General features: G+C 48.5%; 1 protein-coding gene across 3 annotated transcripts in view; it reads left to right on the top strand.

Moving 5' to 3' along the window:
* The window catches only part of IGSF3 (immunoglobulin superfamily member 3), a 92,302-nt gene extending 74,823 nt beyond the window's left edge, over positions 1 to 17,479 (top strand). For all 3 annotated transcript variants that reach the window (XM_055312337.1, XM_055312335.1, XM_055312336.1), the window contains 4 exons: positions 3,925 to 4,335; positions 8,416 to 8,823; positions 12,205 to 12,672; positions 14,414 to 17,479. In XM_055312337.1, coding sequence (XP_055168312.1) covers positions 3,925 to 4,335; positions 8,416 to 8,823; positions 12,205 to 12,672; positions 14,414 to 14,664 — 1,538 coding nt within the window. In that variant the 3' untranslated portion in view covers positions 14,665 to 17,479. The remainder of the gene's footprint in view (positions 1 to 3,924; positions 4,336 to 8,415; positions 8,824 to 12,204; positions 12,673 to 14,413) is intronic.
* The last annotated feature ends 3,310 nt before the right edge of the window (positions 17,480 to 20,789 follow it).

Genomic DNA, 20,789 nt, shown 5'->3' with positions numbered 1-20,789 from the left:
TGGGCAGTCTGGCGGTGGAGGCTGACCTCTGACTCTATCTGCCACCCTGACCACTTGGTTTTCTCCGAATGTGCCACCTTTGCTCACCTGTCCTTTCTTTCTTGAATGCCCTTTCTCTCGCTCCCGTGCCTGGGCAACACCTACCCACTTGGTTTCTCAGGGCTGAGCTCAGACATCACATGCTTTTTCAAGCGTGCCGTGCCTCCTGTCACAGTCAGGATTAAATACCTTTCCCTTATATATTCCCATACCTCCAAGAAAAGACCAATCACCTATTTCTTCAATTCATCCATTTATTAATTTGTTTGGCGAATGGTTGGGTCTCAGTCCCTGCCCATCAGGTGCTTATAATTTAGTAGGAAAGAAAAGGCCTTCAAAAAATTAACCTCGGGACGCCTGGTTAGCTCAGTGGTTGAGCATCTGCCTTTGGCTCAGGGTGTGATCCCAGGGGTCCTGGGATCAAGTACCACATCGGGCTCCCCACATGGAGCCTGCTTCTCCCTCTGCCTCTCTGTGTGTCTCTCATGAATAAATAAGTACAATCTTTTAAAAAAATTAAAAATCAAAATGTGAGGCAGCCTGGAAGAGCTCTAGCAGGGTGTAAAAGGACTTCACTGGTGGAAGAAAGGAGTTCTGTGTGAGGGGCACACCCACAAAGCAGAGTCCCCTGGATGGATAGGTGGCCAGTGAAGCCACGGCTCCTCCCTGCTGCTAAATTCCTCCAGATGCCTCTCACTGTCCACCACCCTGTCCTTGTTGTAACACAGCAGCCTCTCCCAGAATGCAGGACACACGATTCCACTCCACGAGAGGCCTAGGAATGGAACCCTTCAGATGCAGAAGGAAAGAGCCCTCCTCTCAAACAGGACACAGGCCTGGGAGCCTGAGATGCCCCCCACCCTATCCCAAGGCAGGAGGCAGCACAGGTGGAGCCAAAGCCTGTGCTGGCAGGAGGGGGGCCTCTCTCCACAGCCTCTCTTCCTGCCCCTTCCTCCTGCTGACTCACTGTTGGGGATTAACCAAGCCTCTGTCCCCTGACAGCTTTCCTTTCACCTGTGTGCCATTGCCCTCCCTAAATCTTACTTCACTCATAGGGCCCCAGGGATTCTCAGGCTTTAAGGGGTGCCTGAGTTACCCAGGGATCCTGTTAGAGGCAGATTCTGAGTCAGCGGGTTGTGAGGGGTGGGTCTGGAAGTCTACATTTCTAGCAAGTTCCCAGGTGACGCCCATGATGCTGCTGCTTGTCCCACAAGCACACTTGCCACACTCTTAGTAGCATGTTTGCCACTTGGTTTGCCAGTTCTGGATCTCATGTGGAGCTTTGAATGTGGGCCAAGCCCAGAGACCCCAAAAGAAATGGAAATAGTGAATACATATTGGACGTTTATGTTCTCCTGGGTTCTGTGCTAAACTCTCTCCATAGACCATTGCATTTAGCCTACACAACACTCCTTTGAGGTTTTGTCATCAGGCAGATGAAAATTTCTACGGTCCTTAAGTGGGCTGGGCCCCCCCTCCTCTGCAGATGAGGATGGTGCAGGCAGGCTGCCCACCGCCCAGGGCAGTATCAGGACAGGACTCTTGAGATCTTCCTAATTAGGCACGGGGGCTGCTGGCTCTCCTGCACTTCAAGGGAAGGCCCTTCCTGCCCTTGAGATGTAGAATAGGAGCTGACCCCTTGCCCACCTGTCAGGCGTGCACCAAATTTCAAAAATGCCTCTCTTTTAAGCTTTTCAATACTTCACAATATTTTGACATGGGAAGGAAAGAAAAATGGAAATGCTTTGAAACATCTCTCTTCCTTGGATTTTTGTACTCAGACCATGTGACTGAATTGAGGCTTAGTCATAGGATTTCAGTTTAACATATGCAGTTACTATAGCAATTGAGGTTTCCTTAGTAACAGTTGCAAAAATAATCTAGCCCCAATTAATAATACATTTTAAAGCTCTTTCTACTCTACACTGAACAACCCAGTTTTTTGGACAAGAACCAGATAATTCAGGTGGTATCATTTGTGCTGATATAGATATCATTTGCATGCGGTGAATTGGGTTGGAAAGGAATGAAAAGGGAGCTGGTTGTTTTCAAGTATTGTAGGAATCCGATCTGAAAAGTCGACTGGCAAGCTAATATGCATCTAGTTTGCAGAGCTTGGACGCTTACTGGTAAACCCTGCCCTGGATTCCCAGTGTGCCCTGGAGGACTTTGTGTTTTTGAAGAAGGGAGAAGGCAGGAGACTGGGCTTGTTCACAACAACAGATGAAAAGAAGGGTGGGGCATGGGACGGAGGATTGCTCTCATGCTCTCATATTGGTGTGTTACTTTTTTTTTTTCTTTTTTTCCTCTTCTTTTTAGAGAGGGTGAAGGGCTGAGGGAGGGCCAGAGGGAGAGAAAGAGAGAGAATCTTAAGAAGACTCCAAGCCCAGGGCTCTACGCTGGGTTTGATCTCATGCTCCAGAGATCATGACCTGAGCCGAAACCAAGAGTCAGATGCTCTACCAACAGCCACCTAGGCACCCCTCGTATTGTGTTCTTGATGGTTTGAGAAGGCCTGTGAGAATGTGAAGTCGGCAGTCCTTTGGTGAAGAGTGTCCCCTGATTCACTAATGAGTTATTCATTCATAGAGTTGGAGTGTGCAAAGCTGCTTTCACTATTAGCTCCCTAGGAGGAACTCAGAGCTGCGTCTTTTTCCTTTCTTTAAACTTTTTCAGTAAGGGGAGATTGGTGGGGAGGGAGAAGCAGTACCAAGTATAATAAGGATGAAGTGGGTTTGATCCCAGGTTACCTTCATAAGATATATTTCCTTAGACCTTGGCTTCTTGCCTCCTTAAAGGTGAGCATTGTCATTAATTAGCAGGTAGGGTGGCACTCTGCAGTCTGCCCTCCCTTCTGATTTTGGAGCAGGGCGGCCAGGGGAAGGACCCTGGAGTTAGCTCTGTTCTGTCCTGTTGCTCACCACTTTCTTTTCAGCCTCCTCCCACTCTCTGCACCCAGGAAGATCACCCCAGCAATCCTCTAACTACGGGCTACCAGATTTCTCTGGCATACTCTCCCCCACGTATCACAGCAGACACTGATCAAGCACTTTCTGCAGCTCAGGCACTGTGCCAGGCTCCGGGGGTGCAACAATGAGAACCTCCACTAGGCACGACAGTGTTGTTATTCAGGGTGTCCCTAGCACTTAGCATCGGTGGGGCCACACTTGAAATGTTTGTGGAGTACAAGAGCAAAGGTTGACTTCTACCCTCAGAGCGCTCACAGACTAGGGTGGAGGAGAGACTAAGGAAAAACAGTTGCAAGATATGGAAGATACGTAGAGAGGGCTGATGCCAGTGCTGAGAGGGGGCTTCTGGCCCAGTAGGATGGGAAGGAAGGACAGGGGTGGAGGGACGAGTGCACAGAAGGGCCAGAGGGGAGATGGTGGAGGAAGCCAGGCAGAGAAGTCAGCTGAACAGTGACCAGAACTCAGGGAAGAGGTGCAGAGATGCTGGAGTCGGGGTGGGGGGCTTGTGGGGTGAGTCCTGGAGATAAACCAGGACATCTGGGTGAGAGCCAGACCCTGGAGGGACTTTGTAGTGTGAAAGGAATTTTTTTTTCTCCATAAGCCATAAGCAGTTGGGAACCATTAAAGTTTCTAAGCAGGGAAATGATTGGGAAGATCTGAGTTTTCTAGCAAAGTCCCCTGGAGGCCACGTGACATGAGGAGAGCAGGCGGGAGACTGAGTGAGGGGCGAGGCAGATGGAGGGAGGTTGGGGTGAGGCCAGCTCTACACCACCTCTCTCACACCGATCCCCGCTTTGGAGGAGGCCTGTCCTCCTGGAGCTGGAGGCTGGAGGCTGCAGGGGAGGTCGGGGACTGGCATATGCCCAAGGGGGCAGGTGGCAGCCATTCTGCTGAAGTGGCCCCCTTTCCTCTGCAGTGACAAAGCTGCAGGTGAGCAAATCCAAGAGGACCCTCACCCTGGTGGAGAACAGGCCCATCCAGCTGAACTGCTCCGTCAAGTCCCAGACCAGCCCGAACTCCCACTTTGCGGTGCTTTGGTACGTGCATAAGCCCTCGGACGCCGACGGCAAGCTCATCCTGAAGACCACCCACAGCTCCGCCTTCGAGTTTGGCACCTACGCCGAGGACGAGGGCCTGCGGCCCAGGCTCCAGTTCGAGAGGCATGTGTCCGGGGGCCTGTTCAGCCTCACCGTGCAGAGAGCCGAGGTCAGTGACAGCGGCAGCTACTACTGCCACGTGGAGGAGTGGCTGCTGAGCCCCAACTATGCGTGGTACAAGCTGGCCGAGGAGGTTTCAGGGCGCACAGAAGTCACTGTGAAGCAGCCAGGTAAGGACACAGGGTGGAGCCATCCTGGGCCAGTGGGCTTAGCGCGGAGACACCGCGTGGGGGTGACGGGCTCTGCCGGGCCGGAGCTGGGGGTAGGGGCAGGCGCACAGGCCGGCGTCCTAGCACGGCTTTGGCTGGCTTTGGCTGCGGGGCATTCTGGTGCCGAGGACAACCTCAGGAAAGCACCCTCGACTCTGCTGTTAGGGGCAGCATCTTTCTCACCAGGCAGACGCCCAAGGGGCGGCCGTGCTGAGCAGGAGGCGGCGCGGCAGGGTCCCCGGCGGCACCTGGATCTTCTCCTGGGTTTGCAGGTGGCACCCCACATCTCGGGCTGGTGCCAGCTCCATACCCAGCGTTCTCGTCTGAAAGGTGCTTTCTGGTCTCCCTCCTCTGCTTCCCCTTTCTTCCTTATCACCCATTTCAGCCCAGGGAGGAGCCTTTCCTGTTTCCAAAGTGGACCCTCCCCCGCCACCACCTGCCCACTCAGAGCCTGTGGGTGCAGCCCTCATTCTGCTGCCAGACGGACCAGGGATGGCCCCTGACTTCTGCTGGAATGTTTCAGGGGGAGGGAACACTTCCTACCTCCACAGGACCCCATTCTGTTCCATCCACCACAGGGCAGTCCTACTTGTTGAAAAACCCCCTCCATGTAATTCCCCTCCAGATTCTACATTTGCTCCTGGAACAACCCAGGAGAAGTTTGGGTCATATATACACATATTTTTTAAGATTTTATTTATTCATGAGAGACATGCAGAAAGAGGCAGAGACACAGGCAGAGGGAGAAGCAGGCTCCTTGCAGGGAGCCCAATGTGGGATTCGATCCCTGGACCCCGGGATCATGCCCTGAGCTGAAGGCGGACGCTCAGCCACTGAGCCACCCAGGTGCCCCAGGTCATATCTTTTCCATGTCACTCTCCCCTTTCTTGTTAAAGAGCTCTAGTTCTATGAACTCCCCCCACAATGTGGCCTTAAGCTCCCTCTCCATCCCTCATTCCTGCTTAGCCTGCAGTATAAACAACCAGGCTGCCTGTCCTTCCTGATGGGCCTGGGCGCTATGTTGCCACCTCAAGTCTCATCTCCATGCCTTCATTTATGTTGTCTTCTCTGCCTGGAATGCCTCACTCCTTCTGCTTCTCCCCATCCCCAAGACCTCACTCAGCACCACCTCCAGGAAGCCTTCCCTGCTTTCTCCCACATCACCAGAGGCTCCTTTTTCCTTATAAAACACCAAGTGTAACAATTCTATGTTTGCATTTCATTTCCACTCTACTTTAAGTACTTTGAGGACAGGGCTGTGTCTTTGTATTTTCAGCCACTGATATGGTACCCTGATAAATACTGACTGAATGAGGAATGAACGGCTGCTCTCCTTGAACACCCCAGGACCTTTGTACTTACTGTTCTCTGAGCCTGGAACATGTTGACCATAGATATTCATTTATCTAATTCTTCCTCAGAGAGGTGTTCCTAGCTCATTTTAACTAAAATAGCACCCTAGTTACCCTGTACCCTCTTCCCTGTCCCCTGTGTAGCATACATCCCCACCTGGCATTCTGTTTATTTACCTCTGCATATGTAAGTAACTACAAACTGCTTATTTGTATTTATGGAAATGCATTTATTATCAGATATTATGTATAGAAGTAAATGTGTGTGTATATATTTTTCACCTTTGTGTTTGCACAGCATGTCTCCCAGGAGGCCTCAGTAAATACTGGTTCAGACAGCATGTGGTACCAGGTGCAGAGGCCTGGATGTGGCCTGGCCCATGCTGATTGCAGTGGGGCTGGTCCCCTCTTTTCCCTCGGGGTGCTGTGTTGCTAAGACTGCCCCAGTGCAGGGCTCTTAGTGCCTTGCAATGACACCTTTGTGAACCCTTTCTGCTGGCGCACACTGTGAGGGAAGCTCTGGGCTGTCTGTTCCCTCTTGGTTTTTCCAGAGACCTCAGGCCAGTCCTCGGGGCTTTTGAACGCGGACACTTGTCATTTGGCTCACAGATGTTCTTTTAGGTTTCTGTTTCTTCCTGTCTGTTTTCGGTTTTGGTCACTTTCTCTGCTAGAAGCACAGGATCCCCTGCCCACCTCGAGTTCCCCCCTTGGGCACCATTCATCCTTTGCTTTTGCTTGTTTGCACAGAAACTAAAAGATTCTCGGTGGATCCTAAATTTATCGAGGGAACTTCCCCATCTGAGACTACAGACTCACAGTGAGCTAACTGGGCCAACGCACAGGGCTGCATGAGTATTTGTCAAAACACATGTAGTAAGATCTCTGCGGGAATGCTAACGCTATAAACAGCAAACTCACAGGACACTGATTAAAACAACACAGCCCTCCTTCTCAGTGGAGATTTTTTTCATTTCTTTGTTGTTTTTCTTCTTCTCCTGCTTCTAGTTCTTTTTCTCTACATACCACCCCTCTCCTTTTCCTGATGAGAAAGCATATGCTTATAGAGATTTTGGAAAACACATGAAAAAGGAAGAAAATAATCTTTCAACCCAGAGACAACTAGAGTTAATATCTTCGTACACAGACACATGTACACACGGGTATATGTATATGTGTGTTTTGGGTGACTGGTTATTTAAAATACTTTTTCTGTTAATTTTTAAAAGATTGTATTTATTTGAAAGAGACAGAGAGAGGGAATGAGAGGAGGGGCAGAGGGAGAGGGAGAGAGAATCATAAGCAAGACTCTGCACTGAGCAGGGTGCCCGACGTGGGGCTCGATCTCATGACCCTGAGATCATGACCTGAGCCAAAACCAAGAGTGGGTGGCTTTACTGACTGGCCTGTACCAGCAGGTTCTCTGAGCCTGGAACATGTTGACCATAGATATTCATTTATCTCATTCTTCCTCAGAGAGGTGTTCCTAGCTCATTTTAACTAAAATAGCACCCTAGTTAAAGTGGGTAGCTTTACTGACTGAGCCACCCAGGCACCCCTTTTTTTTCTGTTATTTTATTTCTTTTAGACCTTTTAATTACAGAATTTACTGCATTGCATGGTAAAATATTCTGACAGTTTTGGGGTGTAAAAAAATGATCATGCGTGGCCCTCCCCCTCCTCAGGTGTCAGTCCGGAGGTATCCTTACCCATGTGATTCTGTACTTTTACTGTTTTGTAGGGTTTTGATCCCCGTGGTCCAGATACACTCATCAGGACCTTTTATGAAATTACAGATGTGTCATCAGAGTGTGCCATCATTAGTGACACTTTTTCTCGGGAGGAGAATCTGACTGGCTGAGTTTTCAAGTCACCGGTTCCATCAGTATCAGGCTTTTCTTTACTGAGATCAGATCAGTCCTGTTCCCAACTTGAGAGGGAACCCGACAAAGTAAGAACTGCAGTTTGTAAGGGCAGCTCAGGAGCACACTTAACTGTCGCTTCTGCAGGTCTTTCGTGGTGGATGGTCCAGCATATTCTAGCCATCACACTGTCAATTTTCAAGATTTGTGAGAGGGGGGCGGGGGCGGGTCTCATCATGCCCTTTCCTGCCTGGCCCCTCCTAGCCATATGCTCATGGGCTGCTGCCATTTATTTTTTTTATTTTTATATTTTTTTAAAGATCCTATTTATTTATTTATTTATTTATTTATTTATTTATTTATTTATTTATTTATTTAAGAGAGAAAGAGAGAGAGAGAGAGGCAGAGACAGAGGGAGAGGCAGAGGGAGAAGCAGGCTCCATGCAGGGAGCCCAATGTGGGACTTGATCCCAGGACTCTAGGATCACACCCTGGGCCGAAGGCAGGCGCTCAACTAGCTGAGCCACCCAGGTGTTCCAGCTGCTGTCATTTAGATGTGGAGTCATCTATACCTCATGCTTGTCCTCTCCTATGCACCTGAACTGATGAGCTATAAATTGGGGGACGGCTGTTACCGTGAGCTGCTTGTAGTCCATGCACTCGGATGCGTGATCAAGGGGCTCTGAACGTGCCAGGCACCACACCTGGGAAATGTTTCTGCTAACTGAGTGTGTGCCTCTGCCCTTTGGTGTGGGGAAGGCACACACTGCGCGTGCACGCCCATCACCTGTCGCTCCTTGCAGCTCGTATGTCTTTCCTTGCCTTTCTAGACAGCCGCCTGAAGCTCAGCCAGGCACAGGGGAATCTGTCGGTCCTGGAGACACAGCAGGTGCAGCTGGAGTGCGTGGTGCTAAACCGCACCAGCACAGCCTCCCAGCTTGTGGTGGAGTGGTTTGTGTGGAAGCCCAACCACCCGGAGAGGGAGACCGTGGCCCTCCTGAGCCGCGAGGCCACCTTCCACTATGGAGAGCAGGCGGCCAAGAACAACCTGAAGGGGCGGCTGCACTTGGAGAGTCCTTCATCAGGCGTGTACCGGCTCTTCATCCAGAACGTGGCGGTGCAGGACAGTGGCACCTACAGCTGCCGGGTGGAGGAGTGGCTGCCCAGCCCCAGCGGCGTGTGGTACAAGCGGGCAGAGGACACAGCTGGGCAGATGGCTGTTACCGTCATGCGGCCAGGTGAGCATTCATGTCCCCAGTCCCCTACTGCTTCGGGTATTTCCCCCTGCAAGTGTCATGTGTTGTGCGCTGCACAAAATTGTGTTCATACAGTGTTTGCAGTTAAATATACGAGCACTTATATTTTGCATCTGCACTCAGAATTGCCTCAACTTTTTTCCCCCCTAGTAAATGGAAAATTGCACATCTGGCTTTGGCCTAGAGTGATTCTGTTTTTTAACCAGAATAGCATTTTTCAATCAATTCTTTCAGAACAGAGAATATTTGCTTTTTAAACAGTGCATTCTGATTCAGAGGGTGGTGGATATGCAAAAGTCTTGATACAGTGGCCATGTGGTTTCAAAAAATTAAGCATATGTATTCTCAGTGGAAAAGAATCAATTCGCATGCTTTAAATAGAAGTAGCACGCCCTAAATAGAAAAAGATGAGATTCAGTCTTTCACTTTCTAATAACATTAGTGGTACCAATGACTGTTCTGTGTGGCCTCTCTTGTCCTTGTTGCTGTTTCTAATGTATGTATATGCACATAATCACTCAGTGTAATTATGGTCATGCATTTCAACACAAGACGAAAGCAGAGGGATGCCAGGCTCCTGGTCCTCTGCAGCATCACAGCCTCATTCATCCCAGTCATAGCAAAAAGTCAGCAGTCCCCCAGAGGACAGGGAGCAGAAATGAACCTGTGGCCTGTGTTGGTGGGAACGCTTTGTCTTGTTTGCTTTCCGCACATCCCAGTGTTCCTATGTGTGGTCTGTTGGAAGCATTTGTCACATTTCCACATCTCACTAGAGTGGCTCTCTTTTGTTGGCGGGACCCAGCTGTGCTGACCCCATGCGTCATGGAACACGCTTCAGGAGTGAATACACCCTTTGTTACAGGAAAGGGGCATTATCTCACTGCTCTGTGTCTTGCCTAAGCTAGACGGGAAATCACCTCTGCATTGAGTTACTCATTTCCCAAGAGCTTTTGTTTTTTTTTCTTTTTACTGGGGCTAGAAACTGCTGCATGTCTTCCCCCTGAGGCAAAATTGTAGAGAGGTGGCAGCTGAACACTCTCCTCCCCCAACACCCACCCATTTGCACATCCCAACCCCGGGGCTCAGGGGCAGACAGATACGTATGGAGTGCCAGCTGCATTCCAGCGTAACGTACAGGGGAGAGGCAGAGGCAAACCTCTTTTTATGGCTTATCCTTGAAACAGGAAATAGTGCTAAAGTCTGCATAGGGACATGGTTTGGTCAATTCTAGCCAATTTGGGCAACCAAATTAGATGTGTTAAAGGGAAGGAGGGGGCGTGGGCCGGTGGACATTAGTTTCATTAAAAAAAACCTCCTATTGAGTCATTGCTGAAGACAAGGCACTGGAAGGGGCCAGGAAATTTAAATTTAAATGCTTAAATTATAAGCATCAGGGGCACCCAGGTGATGCAGTCAGTTAAGCACTGACCCTTGGTTTCAGCCCAGGTCATGATCTCAGGGTTGCTAGATCAAGCCCCAGGTCGGGCTCTGCGCTCCGTGCCACGTCTGCTGGAGATTCTCTCTCCCTCTGCCCCTTCTGCTCATGCTCTCACTCTCACTCTCTCTCAAATAAACAAGTCTTTAGATTGTAAGCATTCAGATGAGAAGAAAACAAAGGGAGAGTTGATGGGGAAAAGGCCCCTCTGAGGAACTAAATATCTTGTGGTCTCTGATCATCTTGCCATTTTGAGTGCATTGCATCTTATTGGCCAGCTGCTGGGAGCTTTAGGACACTAGTGTGACAGACTCTGCAGGGCCGAGGTGCCCTAGACTGCCCCTTGATTGGCAGTATTTCTCTATGATGGCTCTGAGGTTACAGTCAGCTGTGCTCTCTGGAAGGATAAGCCAATGAGTCAAGGAGTGTGAGTTGCCTATGACTGGATATCCTGTGGCCTGCCACCTTGCCCTCCAACATGTTCTCTGCCATGGCAACCTGGCCCAGGTGCCATTCCTGCCACTTGTAGCCAGAACCTGAGCCTTCCTGTACCAGCAGTGCACACTGAGATTCTAGATGGGCCATGGGGGAGTGTGGAGGGGCCTTGGCAAAGCCCCCACAAAGGTGGGGGGACCTCCAGCTTTATGTGCACCTGTGAACAACATTAAGCCAATTCATTGAAAACCCGGACAATACTTGGGAGATGCTCCTGTTTGGTCTCCGTCCAAGCAGAATCTGATTTGGTATCACTACTTTTGTTGCTGTTGTGTTGGCATCTTTCATGAGCATTTCATAAACAGAACCAAACAGGCCATTTAGGAGGTAGGGAATGAATTATTTTTCTAGTACCTACCTCAGTGAGCCAAAAAAAAAAAAAAAAAAGAAAAGAAAAGAAAAGAAAAAGAAAGGCAGCAGCAAAACAAAGGAACAGATTATGGCTCCCTGGTGATGTCTGTGACTGTGACTCACCTGCTTGGCTACCTCTCGCTGGCTGTTTTGTGTCTCCCATTTCAGTTGGGAGGATGCTGTCTGTGTCCTCTTTCTGGGGGGTTCTGTGCTCAAGGCAAGGGGCCCTTTCAGGATTGTTTTCTGTTCTTGGGCTTCAGTCCTTGGAGAATACTTACCTCCTCAGATTCACTGTGGCATAGGTAACAGTCCACATACACACAGTTTAAGCTCAAAAGCTGCTGAGGAGTGAATTAGTTTCCTGGGGCTGCCATCACAAATTAGCACAAACTTGGTAGCTTAAAACAACAATTTATTCTCTGATGGTTCTGGAGGCTAGAAGTCTAGAAGCAAGCTGTCAGCAGTGCCAGGCTCCCCCAAAGCTTCTAGGGAAGAATCCTTCCTTACCTCCTCCAGCTTCTCATGGCCCCAAGCATCCCCTTGGCTTGTGGCTGCATTGCTTCAGTCTCTGCCTCTGTATCCACTTGTCCTTCTCTCTGTGCATCCCCTTGTCTTCTTATCAGGACACCAGGCATTGGGTTGGGGCCCACCCTAAATCCAGTAGGAGTCCATTACATCTGCAAAGGCCCTATTTCCAATTAAGGTCACATTCTGAAGGTCCAGATAGATGTCAGCCACTGCAAGAGGTTACAGTGAAAATAAATGGCCCTTCCTCCCCAGATTCCCATAAGCAGCCATGGCACCAGCTTTCCGCAGAAATTTGATGCACATATAAACAGATACATGGGTCCGAATAGAATACATTTTTTTCTGCATACAGTGACTTGTAGGGTACACAGTGTTCTTTCTCAACTCCTCTTCCACACCTCCCTGCACACAGCACCCACCCCCTTACTCCTCTCACTGTGTATGTGTCATATATTACTATGTGGCTATCATGTGTTGGGAGATGGACATTCAGGTTATTTGGAGCAAAGGAATGAAAAACACCTCTTCTTCCTTTTTTTGCCCGTCTCCCCCAGATGCTGCCCTGCAGGTGGACACAGTGGTCCCCAATGCCACAGTGTCCGAGAAAGCAGCTTTCCAGCTGGACTGTAGCATTGTTTCTCGGTCAAGTCAGGACTCCCGCTTTGCTGTGGCCTGGTACTCTCTGAGGACTAGAGCTGGAGGAGAAAGGGACGGCCTGGGCCTGGGAGAGCAGGAGGAGGAAGGGGATGAGGAAGAAGAGGAGGACCCAACGGAGCGGATGGCCCTGCTGAGCGTGGGCCCGGATGCAGTCTTTGGCCCAGAAGGCAGCCCCTGGGAGGGCAGGCTTCGCTTTCAGAGGCTCTCCCCCTTGCTCTACCGGCTCACAGTGCTGCAGGCGAGCCCCCGGGATACAGGCAACTACTCCTGCCGTGTGGAGGAGTGGCTGCCCAGCCCTCAGAAGGAGTGGTACCGGCTGACGGAAGAGGAGTCGGCCCCCATCGGCATCCGAGTCCTGGACACAAGTGAGTTTTCCCAAGTTACAGGGGAAGGATGTCCCTGTTGGTTCCAACTGTTGGTTCCAATAGTCTGGAAGAATAAGATCAGACATGGAGTATGGGTTAAGAAGCATTTTCCCCACCTGTCGTGGGCATTTCGGCTTTGATGTACCAATTCATATGTTCACGCTTGAGGATAGGAGTTAAAGTGATAACATACCATGTGATCTTCATAATCAATTTGAGGTTCCACCAGATTCTATGCTAGTGAGATCTCATTACCCAAGTATATTGGTAGGTGTTACTGTGTCACTCTCTAGAATATCCCACCTAGTTGCCCTTTAGCCAGTTAGCGTATTTTAGACTCCTAAGAAGGAAACAAAAAAAAGGAGCCCGAGCACATCACTGCTCTGTTTCCTCCCATATTCCGGGCTCATATGTGCATTTTGGAGGGCGACTTAGAGGTTTAGGTGGATTTTGCATGGTTGTCTGGGAAGACCAGTGATGCTGCAGGGCACTGCTCCCCACCAGCTGCTGCTCCAGAGAGGTCCCAAGCTCAGACTTCTCATCAGATCAAGGGACTCTGTGGCCAGAGACTGGAAGAAATAATCGCTGACCTGAATAATTTGTTCTAACAAGGCACTCTTTTAGTTGCCCTTCTGTCAAAGTGTGGGATCGAGCAAACTGAAGATGGCATTTGTAATAGTAGAATCGGCTTAAATGCAGAAATAACAAAATCTGCTAGAAATGGTAACTTATTTTCTGTTTCAGCCAAAACATTTTACCAGGTAATTTTGATTTGAGTCTTTTAGTTTGTCAGCTTTTTCTTTTCTTTGACTACCTCCTATTTAGTAGATGGAACCATATGAAATTGAGGCTTTGTAAGTCAAAAGTGAGTGACTATCAGCAATTTTATATATTTTGGAAATCTAATAAGTGAATGTTGAATTTTCTTAAGAATAGTGAGCAACAGCTATGCAGTAGAAAGGAAAGTAGAGAAAAGCCTATATCCTACTCAGACTCCCCCCCAACAATCTACTGAATGACCCAAAAGCGCAAGCAAGGGTGTTCAGACCACATTTTATCTGCCCACCGTGGATATCCTTATTTATTAATAAGCTTTGTAGAACACAGAGGTCACCCAGCAGCCTTATTTTTCCAGAGAAAATGGGCCCCTGCTAAAGTCTACACCAGAGCAGACCTTGACTGGGTATGGGGAGTGGGCAGGGGGTGGGTTTCATTCTCTTGCATATCCAGGAATAAGTAGCACTGAATTCTATGCAACCACAGACACACTGTGGACATTTGTAAATAGCCCGTGATGGCATTTCAACTGATAACATTAAGCAAGTAAGCATCACTTCCGGTAAAACTGCTCTCAGAAGCTGGGAGGGAGAGTATATGTGACATCCCAAAGAAGGATATTTGGAGCAGAAGCAAGTGCAAAAGGACATGTCAGATGTCACCAGGCAGGAGTCACAGACCCAAGCGGAGTCAGCTTCCCCATCTAGATGCAATTGGGCCCACAGTCAACAAACTACATTTTATTACATGGCTCTCCAAGCAGCAATACTAGCTCCCAGTGGGAAATGGAGGCCTTCCTTTACATGAGTCTCCAGCTATGAACTGGAAGAGGCACTGCTGTGAGAATGAGGCTATGATCGGGGAGGGTGCTCTTCCCTCCCTTGGGCAGCATCAGGGGAAAGACAGGGTGGGCTGGGTGAGGTCTTCTGGGAACAGAGCCCTCACTGTCATGCCTCTGTTTCAGGTTCTACCCTGCAGTCCATCATCTGCTCCAATGACGCGCTTTTCTACTTCGTCTTCTTCTACCCTTTCCCCATCTTCGGCATCCTCGTCATCACCATCCTGCTGGTGCGCTTCAAGAGCCGGAACTCAAGCAAGAACTCGGATGGGAAGAACGGGGTACCCCTGTTATGGATCAAGGAACCACACCTCAACTACTCTCCCACTTGCCTGGAGCCTCCTGTGCTCAGTATCCACCCAGGAGCCATAGACTAAGGGGACCCCAGTGGACCTCAGCCATGGAGGAGCTGAGACTCTCCCTGCCTTTTGCTCTGTGATCGCACAGCAGACACGGCCCCCAAACTCTGGAGCGCCTTCCCTGCTGCTGAAAACTGTCAAGACTTGAGAAGGGTTCAAAGTCCCTGATGGGTCACAGAGACAGACTGCCTCTAGGTGGCAGTCTTGGTTGCTTGGCCGTCTTGGAGCAGTTGTCCTTACCCTGCAGAGTTAGGCTTCTTGTTTTTGTTTCTGGTAATGTAGCAAGTAGCTCCAAATGCCACATCTACTCTCCCAATTTATATAGTATTCTCTGGTAGATGTTACAGGGATTCTCATTCTTTGTAATGGACTCTTTTTAGATCCCTTTGGTTTTACTCTTTTTGGATCCGTAACGGTACGGATGAACTTCTCTTAATACACCACCGATGGCAAAAGGAAGGATGAACTTTCTGGAGCAAAGGAGTCTCTTCCAAGACTTACTGTTTTTGCACACTTGAAAACACTGCCTGTGGATCAGAACCCACCCAAACATTTTTTTTTGTTTGTTTGTTTTGTTTTGTTTTTTACTTTCTTAACGAGACTTGAAAATGATGCGTAGTGCGGGCCCAATTTGTATCTTTTCCTTCAGCTGGAGTTGTTGGAACCACTTTGTAGTCAAGATGAAAGTGTTGAATTTTGCTTCAAAGAATTGTGTATGTACAGGAGAAATCCTGCATAACCCCATTAGGAGTAGATGGTGCCCGACTAGCTGGTCAGGGAGGAAAAAAAATAGCTTCATCCCAAGCTTGCCAAAACAACAACAACAACAACAACTTTGTTGGAGAATAAGTCAAAAGCTCCAAACAGCTCACCGTTTGCCAGCTAAAGTGGGCAGAGGGCTGCTTTTAGCAGCTACTCACTTTCATACTGACCAAAGCCAATGATTTGTGAAGGAAGGGGAAAAAGGCTAGTTGTTGGCTTGATCTGTTCTGTAGGAGCTTGATCTGTGAGTGGGTGGGCTTCTATTTTAAGGTGCTTTGCCAAACTTTTAAGGGAAAGTGGCCAGTGAGCCTGCAAAGGGGACAGTGCTGAGCTGAACCACCAAGGCCAAAGCAGCTACCCCATATACCGTATGGGCGTGGGGTGGGCTGCCACCTAAGTTCCTGCAAGGGTCTGTGGTGGGACAGGTTGGTTCCCAGAGCCTGACCTTGGAGACCAGACGAGGAATAACTGGTTTCAGATTTTCCTCAAAGGTAACAATGTCTTTCTAACTCACCATTTCCCTCCCCCTGTGTCTTACTGCTATGAGAATTATCTGCCCAGGAGAGGTCCAGACACAGCCCGGTTGTAACCCATTCCAATGACCGAGTCTCAGTGCAAAATCATCCCATGCCTGTGTGGGCTTTTGCCCTTTGCCTTCTTAGATCTTGTTTATGGTTTTAGGGGATTTGGTTGTTCATTGTTATGGTGGCTTTTCATTCGAATGCCCGCTCATTAAGCCCAACAAGGCCAGCTTTACACTATGGGGCAACATGCTTGGCTCCCCCGGGGCACAGTGGTCGTGTGGGTTACAGGTGTTTCCTTGTGCTCGCTCCATGGGAGAAGTGTTTACACCCAGGCGCTCCTATATTTTGCCTGGCTGAGAGCCCACCACCTCCTTTCCTCTTGAACTTGCATCTTAAATCCCAAGGGAATTCCCAGTTTCAAAAAAGCCACCAGGGATTCTGGAGCTAAGTCTAACCAGAGAGCTTATTGTCTCTCCTGAGACTGAACGGACCCCATGGGAAGCCATGCAGGTGCTGATCCGTTTCGGGGTATGCTGTGCCACAGCTGAGGGAGAGCCAGGTGACCCACAGGCTTTTGTAGGCCTGCCTCCTTTTCCTCCCCCTATACCAGTAGTCTCCAGTGAGACCGTGTTGTAGGCACCACTACCTTCATCCCCCCTGTTGCCTGATATGCTCATTCCCGTTTATTACGTATGCTGCATCAACGCTCTGGAGGTACAGAGTCCACTGGCTCAGCAGTGAGGGGAAAAGGCAGTCCTTTGCCCTATTTCTTCATTTACGACATGTGGACGTTCTGTGGGAAATTGGCCCCCAATGTATAGCCTGAGTCAACAAGGGAAGATGGCTTACTTTGCATTGAAAGGAAAGATTCCAGAGGGGTGGCTGCAACTGGAGGTGTAACAACTTGAATTGACTCTGCATTGGCTCTCAGCTATAGAAAAGTAGGTAAATGCATGGAATTAGATAACAAAGCAGTGGCAGGAGATTGGAAAGGAAGAAACCGAAACCAGTATTTTAATAATTGGGTTTTTTTTTTCTTCCCTATGTCTTTTCTCTGGGGCTGAGGGATGCGTATCCATCAAAGGGTGATCTTTTCAGCTTTGTGTGAAAATCACAGGACCTTCTCAGCCATTTCAATGGAAATTGGTGTCAGATGAGTGGTAATGGTGCCCTCCAGCTGCTGGGAGATCTCATTGCGCATGGCCTCCCTGAACTCTAGGCCGTGGACCAGGAGAGGAAGAACACCAGCTGTTCTCTTGACCTATCTATCTGCAAGCTACAATGTTGCATTAATGAAAAAACTACACTGTGCTAGGCCCATTCCAGGACATGGATATGACCACACCCTCGCTCATCAGGGTGTCTCTATAGCAGGTTTTCATATTCTTTTCAAACAATGGTTTCTCTGCGTTTATTGTTGGAAAAAAAAAAAAAACAGGGTAAGAAAACTACCCATGCATGATGTAGAGAGCTGTTGATCTGTTTTTGTTTGTTTTTTTAAAAGGAAAACTATTTGTAAAATGTTGCACTAAAATGTTTTATATACACTTCAGAGACCTGTAGTAAATTATGTTGAAAATATGGCTGTTTACAGTTACTGGAGCCCACTGCATTTCTTTCTCTTCCCTTCCTTAACTGGCCTTTCTCCTCTGTGAAACTGTGCCCTCTGGGGCGGGGGGCGGGGGGAGGGCTTGGAGTTCTGCCTCTGGCATTGGCCTGTGAGGCTCACAAGGGTCCAGGATTGCAGCCTTTATTACCCTGCCCTGCCCCCAGCCTAAAGAGTGCCTTTGTACAAATGTTGAGGAAAAAAAAGTCTTTCTCTAGACACTTTACTGCCATCTGCTGAAAAGGTGTCATAATAAACGTACACAACTGCCTTGTCAAGGCCATGATGCCTCCAGATCTGAGCACACCCCACACAAATGGAGGCCCGACAGGCAGGTTCAAAATGCAGAGCTTGTGAACCAGCTTTCCTTTTTAGCGGAGCAGGGCAGGACAGGGATGCCTGGGTGGCTCAGCGGTCGAGCATCTGGCTCAGGACCGGATCATAGGATCCGGAGATCTAGTCCTGCATCGGGCTCCCCACAGGGGGCGTGCTTTTCCCTCTGCCTGTGTCTCTGCCTCTCTCACTGTGTCTCTCATGAATAAATAAAATATTTTTTTTAAAAAAGTATAGGCAGGTGTGATAGGAAGGGGCAGGAGGCTGATGGAGACACAGAGCAGGAACTGGGAACCACCTTCTTGGCCACAGAGGGCCTCCGCAACAAAGACCACACCATCCTTCCCCAAGGACAGAGAGTTGTCATGACCCTGGAATTGGCAGCAAGCATTCCCCAGGACCCGGGAGGGAGCAGGAGCTGTGCCTTCCTGCCCTGCACACCAGTCCACGTTTTCTGTACCACTCGAAGGCTGGCATGTTTCGGAGGAATTCTGCTTCTGCAAAGAGAGAAGGATAGAATGATTGAAACCCTGGCAGTTATTACGTTATTATGGAGAACCAATCTGTAATTCTTTACATTGCACAGAATATGCAAAAAATTGCAGCGGGTAAAAAGCAGAGGGAGGTGCTTTTCTCTTTCTTTCTTTCTTTTTTTTTTTTTTTTTTTTTTTTTTTTTTAAGAAATCAGACCTTTCAAAGGCTTTAACTCGTGCTTTCCTATGCTCTGCTGCATCCTTATCAACTTCTTGCAGCTGCTGGCTTGGCCAGGAGTCGAAATGTGATTGTTTATCTTTTGGCTGGCTATCCAGAATGGTACCATGTTAAGTCTTGCATATGACTTTTGCCTAATTTTTCTCCCAAATTCTCTCTTTCTGCCAGGGAAATGTTGTAAAAAGGGAAATGGAGCGTTGTGGAAGAAGATTCCTCATCTATGCCTTTGGTGTAAATCTGCCCTAGTGTTTATATAAGCAAAGTGAAGGTACATTTTTCACAAGAGGCAGGGGGCGGTTTCCATGTATGCAGGTTTAGGATCCGTGTTTTGCTCAGTTCATTCTGGGATTTTTAAGTTTCCTGGGGTGTAGTTCCAAGGTTGGCAAGAACTAGAGCCAGAATACCAGAAAGGAACCCTATGCCACATGAGCAGGCTGGATGATGAGCCCTCCTTTCTAAAGCTCTGGTTCATGATTATCTACAGTGACAAGCAGATAAGACTGGAGCTCTCAATATAGGCCAGAGGATGAAAAACACATCCACTCTCCTTTTGGGGGCAAGTCCTCAATATATGAATAGAGCCTCTTTGGCCCATTGCCCAACTTGGGTCTACCTTTTCAAGCCACTTTTGATTCATGAAGTCTGCTAGGCATATAAGCTCTCTTAAAAATGCTTGTAGAAGGGACAGCTGACTGGCTCAGTCGGTAGCATGTGTCACTCTTAATCCTGGGGTTCTGGGTTTCAGCCCCATGTTGAGTGTGGAGATTACTTTAAAAAATATTTTTTAAAAAATGCTTGATGCACAGCATTTCTCTTAATGAAAAAGCTGGCACTGTTCTGCTAGTCTTGGTCAGCAGAGCATCCAACCAAAGAAGACCTAATGAATCATTCTTTACTCGAAGGCTGGAGACCATGACCTGAGGCATACTTCTCAGCCCCATGTGACTGGGCAAAATTTTCCCCAGCCCTGCTCTGGAGATGGTTGACCGCTCCTGCTGGCTGGTCCAAACGACAGCATGGTTGCCTATCTGAAAGTTGCATCCTGTTCTGTATGACGGGGTAAGAGTCGTGCTTTGGATGTAGCTTTAGTTGGACTCCCAGTTTTGCTCCTTACTATGTGTCCTTGGGCAAGTCATGTATCTTCTCTGAGTCTCTGTTTTCTCATTTGTGAATTTAGGGACAGCAAGAAGATTAAATTAATTGGGGATAATGCACTTAATACAAGGCCTGACTTAGTAAGTGCTCAGCATATGTTTGCTGTTACATCATTTCTCAGTTTAAAAATATTCAGGGGCACTCTAGTGTCTAAAGTTTGACCCTATCCTACCTTTCTCAGTTGGCCTGAGTTCCTACTAGCCCATGGCAGAGCAGAAACTTGATTTTCTCCCATTTTGTGCTATACACTGCACCTGCCTCATGTTCCAGTATCTACAGATGGTAGGGATGTTTTAAGGTAGGATACTTCATGCATGGTACATGACGTTTGTCCCCCAAATTTCATTGATAGAGATACCTTTAAGATTTAAGGTTATTATTATTATTATTTTTTTTTGGTAGGCTCCACACCCAGCATGGAGCCCAACACAGGGCTTGAACTCAACAATGCTGCATCAAGACCTGAGTTGAGATCAAGAGTTGGGTGCTCTAGGTGCCCCTAGATAAAGTTAAGATTTTTTTGGCTGACTTAAGAACTAATGAATCCTTACAGTATAGTTCAGATGTCTTGAGTAGTTTGGGGATCCTGGCTTGAGGATGATGGAGATGACAGCAACAATATGGCAATTTCCCCTCTGTTTCACAACTGACAGGTTGGTGTTTATTAGGACAGCAGGATATCCTGTTCACTGGAAGAGCTTCAGAGTTCCCTTAGCTCCCACAGCTGGGCAGGAGCAAGTCATGTGCTTCTCTCTGAAAGGGGACAGACAGGAAGGCATGTGGGGAGCTGGTTCTGGGAGTTCTTTGACAAATTTGACAGACAAGCCAATCAAGAATTCTAACCACACCACCACTAGGCTAGGGGGCGCCTGGGTGGTTCGGTGGGTTAAACGTCTGAGGTGGGCCCAGGTCAAGATCCCCGAGTCCTGGGCTGGAGCCCCACATTCTGGCTCCCTGCTCGGCGGGGAGTCTACTTCTCTCTCTGCCCCTTCCGCGGCTCATACTCTTTCTCTAATAAGTAAATAAAATCTTTTTTTTTTTTTTAAAGAAGA

This window comes from Nyctereutes procyonoides, unplaced genomic scaffold (genome assembly GCF_905146905.1).
Source record: "Nyctereutes procyonoides isolate TBG_1078 unplaced genomic scaffold, NYPRO_anot_genome, whole genome shotgun sequence".
NCBI lineage: Eukaryota > Metazoa > Chordata > Mammalia > Carnivora > Canidae > Nyctereutes > Nyctereutes procyonoides.
The sequence above is the reverse complement of the archived record's forward strand: the minus strand, read 5'-3'. Positions and strand labels throughout refer to the sequence as shown.